The sequence below is a fragment of the Triplophysa dalaica genome, chromosome 7, assembly GCF_015846415.1.
Source record: "Triplophysa dalaica isolate WHDGS20190420 chromosome 7, ASM1584641v1, whole genome shotgun sequence".
Lineage (NCBI taxonomy): Eukaryota > Metazoa > Chordata > Actinopteri > Cypriniformes > Nemacheilidae > Triplophysa > Triplophysa dalaica.
In genome coordinates, this window is record NC_079548.1 from 103,383 (window position 1) to 111,363 (window position 7,981).

Genomic DNA, 7,981 nt, shown 5'->3' on the forward strand with positions numbered 1-7,981 from the left:
AAAGACCGTGGAAAATGAGGGCTTTAAAAAACTGCTCAAAGTCGTAGATCCACGTTACGAAATACCCAGCCAAAAATATTTATCCTCCACGTCCATTCCACAGCTTTACTCCGAGTGCCGCAACAAGATGAAAAACAAAATTCAAAATGTAAAGTTTTTTGCTAACAGCTGATTTATGGTCTTGCACTTGCATTAAATATTAACTTGATTAAAATATTCTTCAAAATATAAATGGTAAAGAGTATATTTTTATATGGGGACTTAGTTTGGCTGTATTGAAGCCCCTTTAATTTGCAAAATAGTCTTAAAACCAACTTGAAGAAGAACCGCGATAAAATCGTGAATTGTGATCTATCTGGAAAAAATCGTGATTTGAATTTTTTTTCTAGATCGCCCAACCCTATCTGGAACCAAGGTCTCATAACTCCAATCAATAAAAGTGGCGACAAATTCAACCCTAATAATTACCGCGGAATATGTGTAAACAGCAACCAAGGTAAACTCCTCTGTAACATTCTTAACAGCAGACTTCTCCAATATCTAAACAACCAAAACATCCTGAGAAAATGCCAAATTGGTTTCCAACCCAAATACAGCACATCCGATCATATATACACTCTTCGTACCTTAATTGACAAAGAAACAAACCAAAAGAAAAGAAAGCTCTACTCATGCTTTGTTGACTTCAAAAAAGCTTTTGACTCAATCTGGCATGAGGGACTTTTTCTTCAGTTGATTCAATGCGGCATCGGAGGAAAAACCTACGACATCATCAAATCAATGTACACCAATAACACATTTGCAGTTAAAATTGGCAACAAGCACACAGACTTTCTCTCCCAGAGTCGTGGAGTGAGACAGGGCTGTAGTCTAAGTCCTACACTATTTAACATTTACATCAATGAATTAGCTGGAGCTCTAGAACAGTCACCAGCACCCGGTCCGACCTTACAAGACACCGAAGTGAAAGGCCTCCTGTTTGCAGACGATCTGGTGCTGCTGTCACCCACAAAAGAGGGTCTGCAGCAACATCTGGACACCCTGCACACTTTCTGCCAAACATGGGCCCTATCGGTTAACCTTAAGAAGACTCGAGTCATGATATTCCAAAAAAAGCCCAGTAGCCAAAACCAACATCACCGTTTCAAACTAAACAACGTGCCCCTAGAACACACCAAGAACTACACATATCTCGCTATAAACATTAGTAACACCGGAAACTTAAACAAGGCTGTGAATGACCTGAGAGACAAGGCACGAAGAGCCTTTTACACAATCAAAAAGAATATCAAAATTGACATCCCAACCATAATCTGGCTGAAAATAATACAATCAATTATAGAACCAATCGCGCTGTATGGAAGTGAGGTTTGGGGTCCTCTCGCCCACCAAGAGATCAGCAGATGGGACAAACACCCAATAGAGATTCTGCAAACAGAAATGTGTAAAAACATTCTACGGGTACAGAGAAAAACTCCAAACAACGCCTGCAGAGCAGAATTAGGACTGTATCCTCTAATCATTAAAATACAAAAAAGAGCTTTAAAATTCTACACACACCTTAAGAACAGCGACACAGACACACTCCATCACAAAGCCTTAAGTCACGAAGAGCTGAGCCCAGAGAGAAAACCCTTCATCAAACTGATCTCACAAATTACTCTACAACCCCAAACATGCCCAAGTCAACCCCAAACCCCAGCCAGACTAAACCAAATGATGAAAAGACAAAAAGAGAAATATGTCAAACACTGGACAGAAGCAACAGCTCAGCAAAGTAAACTGGAATGCTATCTGTCACTAAAGAGAGAATATAAAGTGTCAGAATAGCTCACAAGCGTATCAGACCCTAAACTAAGAAAAGTGTTGAGCATGTACAGACTCAGTGATCACCAGCTCACTGTAGAGACGGGCAGACACAGACAGTTTCAACAAAAGGACAAGATCTCATACATACATTCTATCTTATTTTTTTATCTTAATCTGTATTTCTGCATGTTTATATTTAATCTTGTGCTTTGAAAATGTAAATTTTCTTTTATCATGACAATAAAGCTCCTTTGAAACTTGAATCTTGAGAGAGAGAGAGAAAGAGAGAGAGTGGGAGAGTGAGAGAGAAGCTCAAACCTGGCTGCAAGATATGTCAAGTCCTGCCACGACCAAAGAACAACCAACACAACACAACACAACACTGACAGGACAACACACACAAACTGACACTATCACCCTCATTGAGAACTTTAATTAAAACTCATTTGGCAGACGCTTTTATCCAAAGCGACTTACAGTGCACTTATTACAGGGAAAATCCCCCTGGAGCAACATGGAGTAAAGTGTTCAAGTACACACTGGTGGTGGATGCTGGGATCGAACCAGCAACCTTTGATTTACCAGTTCAGTGGTTTAACCCATTAGACCACCATCTCACATAGTAAGATGATCTCATGAATGAATATTATCAGTAATGCCAGTCAGGTTATTTAACTGTGTTAAGAAACTATGTCAATGTATTTCTGACACATGCTAGGTTTTATTCCTACACTATAAATCTGATGTAGTTGACTTTTTCTATGTGGAAGCCCATTGCAGTCAGTATCATCTGCAGGAGTACCATGAGCTCCCTTGATATTCTCTGTTCTTCTTCATTAAATTGGTGTCTGTCTGTAAAACTGTTTGTGAAGAGCAATAAAAAAAAACATTTGAATTGAAAAGGTTGTGAAGTGACATGGACTGGTGCGTATGAACAGGAAAGAGATCAAGTCAGATAACATCTGTGATAACACAAGTGTCCATCTGTGATGGAGAGGAAACTATCACACGCAATGCACACAAGCATAAAACTTCAACACAAAGTTAAAGAAGAAATTAATTTAATTGACATTTACCGGTAATGAACAACTGGAATGACTCACATCTTTACAGGGGCAAACAGGAAAAACAGAAAAGTTAAAACACAGCACAGTGCATGGTATTTATACAACGAGTAAGTTCATTCTAAAAAATAATATCCAATTTCTAAATAAATAAATGAATGAATGCATTCTCCCAGTGAGCAGGCCAACACTGCCCTGCTGTGGCGAGGAACCCAAACTCCAATGATTGATTAATGGAGAAAAAAACCTCGGGAGAAACCAGGCTCAACCGGGAGGGCCCGATCCCCTCTGACGTGTCATAGCTGCACTCAGACTGCTGACGTGTGGTTTAGGTTTAGCATTTAATACCAAATATTGTAACTTCAGCATTAATAAGACAAATTAATGAGAGCGTGGTTTGAGACAGAGCTCCGTCAAACTTTTTCTAAATATATCGTTTATTCCTGTTATTTCTTAATATTTATATTGTAAATTGATAACTCACAGAGGGTTAAACCTATCCTTAAGTGTATCCCATACCAAATATCGTCATATAACGCACAGATAGATTTGTTTTATACGATCATTCGCTATTAGCACTCAGGCTGTTAGCATTCCCAGCCTTTAGTTTCTGAATATTGCCTTTACTGCTTAACTCACTGTTCTCATTATGACACCAGTAATGGCTAATGATTCAGATATGTGTTTAACTTTACCTTTGAGTGCAGATGATGAATCTTTCTTCGCACTTCAGTCAGAACTGGAAGTATTGGAGAAGCAGATCCACGATCTACTCGAGAGGCAAACACGTCTGCGAGAACGTAAAACGGCGATGGAAACATCCCGGGCTGACGCTCGCAAAGCTGCGGTAAGTGTTCGACGTGATTGTAATACTCCTATCACTTCTACTCCGTGTGTTTCTATGCACAGAGCCCAGGCTTCAAGATCACGACGAGCCGAAATGAACTTCACTCCTGCACCTGCACACACACGGCGGAAGGCGAAATCCAGGACCGGAGCGATGACCTCTCCCCCACCGCCGCGACCGGTCTTCGAGATTTCTACGAGAAATCGCTTTGCCGCCCTCTGCGAGACGAAATCCAACGCTGTGGTCATCGGAGACTCAATCGTCCGGAACGTACGCGCCTCCTTCAATGAAGGTAAGGTGCGCACTCACTGTTTTCCTGGCGCCCGTGTTCTCGATGTGTCTGCGCAGGTAACTGCGATTCTGAAGGAGGATGCAAGAGTAGGAGCCGTAGTTCTGCACGCGGGGGTGAATGATGTGAGAATGCGGCAGTCGGAGATCCTGAAGAGGGACTTCAGGAGTCTGGTCGATACTGTTCGCAACGCATCGCCCACAGCGAGGATCATCGTATCAGGGCCGCTTCCAACTTACCGACGAGGGAACGAAAAGTTCAGTAGACTATTTATGCTTAATAATTGGTTAATGTCATGGTGTATTGAACAGAAGCTGCTCTTTGTAAATAATTTTGATCTGTTCTGGGAGCGACCTAGGCTTTTCCGCCCCGACGGGCTGCACCCCAGCAGCATTGGAGCGGAAATTCTGTCTGACAACATCTCAAAGACGCTACGCACCATTTGACTAGTAAGTACAAATTTTAACTACAGTCTGTGTTCTTCTGACCCAACTGTTAAGAATGTTACTGCTTTCAAATGCATAGAGACTGTGTCTGTCCCCCGAATAATACAACCAAATAATAATTTATTTAAAAGTCAGAGAAAAAATCTTATCATGATTAAACCAAAAGACAATATATTTAATGAGCAAAACCAACGCCTAAAGTTTGGGCTACTTAATATTAGATCACTAAATCCAAAAGCAGTTATTGTAAATGAAATGATCACAGACAACAGTTTTGATATACTTTGCCTCACTGAAACCTGGCTTAAGCCAAATGATTATTTTGGTCTAAATGAGTCTACTCCTCCAAGCTACGGTTATATTCATGAGCCACGTCCGGTTGGTCGAGGTGGTGGTGTCGCAACAATCTTTAGAGACTTTCTTACCGTTACTCGGAGAACAATGCATACATTTAAATCATTTGAAATGCTTGCGTTGAACATAACAGTTCCAAACAAAAGTAAAAAATCATTGGTCTCTCTTACATTGGTTACTGTGTATAGACCCCCTGGGCCTTACACTAATTTTCTGATAGAGTTCGCAGACTTCTTATCGGATCTATTGGTTAACGTCGATAAAGTACTGATTGTTGGAGATTTTAATATCCACGTAGACAGTGCTAACGATCCATTAGCTGTGGCGTTTAAAGAACTACTAGACTCTTGTGTTGTAACACAATACATCAATAGACCTACTCATCGCCTTAATCATACCCTAGACTTGATTATATCTCACGGAGCCGATCTAACCAATATCGATATTATACCTCAAAGCGACGATGTTTCCGATCACCATCTTATAATATGTACACTGCGCACTGCAGAAATCAGTTGTATATCTCGTTATCGACAAGGTAGAACAATCACCTCAACTACTAAAGATAGTTTCGTAAAGAACTTGCCAGATCTGACTTCTCTAATAACCTTTCCAACGAATATAAAATTGCTCGATGACATGACCAGCAACATGGGCACTATTTTCTCTAATACATTAGAAGCGGTCGCACCTATGAAGTCAAAAAGGATAAATGAAAAGAACATAGCACCATGGTATGATAACACCACTCGCGCCCTAAAAAGAGAAACGTGTAAACTGGAGCGAAAATGGAAACAAACCCAATTAGAGGTCTTTAAAATTGCATGGAAAGAGAGTGCAAGCTGTTACAAAAAGGCACTAAAAGCAGCAAAAGCCGAGCACTTCCGTAACCTCATAGAAAATAACAAAAACAATCCAAGGTTTTTATTTAGTACAATTGCTAAATTAACAAACAAACAGACTCCACCTGACCTGGGTATTCCGCCGCACCTTGGTAGCAATGAATTCATGAAATTTTTTACCGAGAAAATCGAAATAATACGAGACAACATAGCTAAAACCAAACCTCCAAGTTTGTCGGAAGAATTAGTTTCAACCGTCACCCAAAAAGAAAAGCTAGAGTGTTTTTCTCCTATAAATCAGGAAGATTTAATTAAAATTATTGCAACATCCAAACCGACGACATGCTTATTAGACCCCATTCCGACTACTTTATTAAAAGAGTTACTACCTGCTGTAATTGAGCCCATTTGTAACATAATCAACTCGTCTATTAATCTAGGACATGTCCCAGGACCCTTTAAACTGGCTGTAATTAAGCCTCTTATCAAAAAACCAAATTTAGACCCAAATGAACTTGGAAGCTATAGACCGATTTCAAATCTCCCGTACTTGTCTAAAATACTAGAAAAAGTAGTGTCAACTCAACTGTGTACCTTCCTACAAAATAATGACATGCACGAAAAGTTTCAGTCTGGCTTTAGACCGCATCACAGCACTGAAACTGCGCTCGTTAGAATTACAAATGACCTTCTTATTGCTTCAGATAAAGGAAACATCTCACTCTTAGTCCTGCTTGACCTTAGTGCTGCTTTCGATACTGTAGACCATAAAATACGGTATTCAGGGACAGGCACTGCAATGGTTCAGATCTTACTTAACAGACCGATATCAATACGTCCATTTAAATGGGAAATCGTCAAATCTTACGCAAGTCAATTATGGATTACCTCAGGGATCGGTTTTAGGACCCTTGCTTTTCTCCATATACATGCTGCCCCTCGGCAGGAATGGAATTAGCTTCCACTGTTATGCAGATGATACTCAGCTATATATCTCATCAAGACCAGATGATTCCTTTAAGCTATCCAAACTGGCAGAGTGCATCGAGGACATAAAACATTGGATGACTAGTAATTTCCTCCTTTTAAACTCTAGCAAAACAGAAATATTACTTATAGCACCAAAATTAAGTAAACCGAATATCTCCGATTACAGCCTGCAAATTGAAAGCTGCACTGTTACTCCAACAAATACAGTTAAAGACCTAGGCGTTATATTAGACGGCAACCTGTCATTTAAAAATCACATCTCAAATATCACAAAACACAGCCTTCTTCCACCTTAGAAATGTTGCCAAATTACGAAATAGTTTATGTGTTGCAGACGCAGAAAAGCTTATTCATGCATTTGTGACCTCACGGCTTGACTATTGTAATGCTCTACTTAGTGGTTGTCCTGTATCATCGATAAACAAACTACAGTTAGTTCAGAATGCAGCTGCCAGAGTTCTTACTAGGTCAAGAAAATACGATCACATAACCCCAGTTTTATCATCGCTTCACTGGCTACCCATTAAGTATCGCATTGATTTTAAAATTATTTTAATTACTTACAAAGCCCTGAACGGTTTAGCACCTACTTACTTAACCGAGCTTTTATCACGTTACAACCCATCACGCTCGCTGAGATCTCAAAACTTAGGACTTTTGACAATACCTAGAATAACAAAATCCACCAAAGGTGGACGAGCTTTCTCATACGTAGCACCTAAACTCTGGAATAGCCTTCCTGATACTATTCGAGGGTCAGACACACTCTCCCAATTTAAATCTAGATTAAAGACACATCTTTTCAGCCAAGCTTTCACTTAATGCATAGTTAATGAACAGCAGCTACGCTAATTATTCTCTTTATTCTCTTTCCGCCTCTGCCTCGGGATGCCCATCCCGAGCTAGGAAGAAGTTCCACCGTGTCCAGACGACCGACAGATGCCCATCCCCAATTTGAGATTACACCAGATACAGCTGCAGACTGACTGACCATCCCAGCTCCATCTAAGGCAATTCCACCAGCTGCCAAGAGAAATATGACCATCGGACCATCCCAGCTCAGACCACTACATCCCCAACCAAGAGCAAAGACGGACTATTTGTCTTATTAATGCTGAAGTTACAATGTTTGGTATTAAATGCTAAACTAAAATCACATGTCACCAGTCTGAGTGCAGCTATGACACGTCAGAGGGGATCTGGCCCTCCCGGTTGAGCCTGGTTTCTCCCGAGGTTTTTTTCTCCATTAATCAATCATTGGAGTTTGGGTTCCTCGCCACAGCAGGGCAGTGTTGGCCTGCTCACCGGGAGACTGCATTCATTCATTTATTTATTTATTT

At 40.5% G+C, this 7,981-nt stretch overlaps 1 protein-coding gene across 1 annotated transcript; it reads left to right on the forward strand.

The window, feature by feature from the left end:
- The first annotated feature begins 3,580 nt into the window (after window positions 1-3,580).
- Window positions 3,581-4,455, forward strand: LOC130426445 (uncharacterized). Its single transcript, XM_056753234.1, has 2 exons — window positions 3,581-3,720; window positions 3,783-4,455. Exons 1-2 carry the CDS (start codon window positions 3,581-3,583, stop codon window positions 4,453-4,455), a joined length of 813 nt encoding a protein of 270 aa, XP_056609212.1.
- Window positions 4,456-7,981: the final 3,526 nt, after the last annotated feature.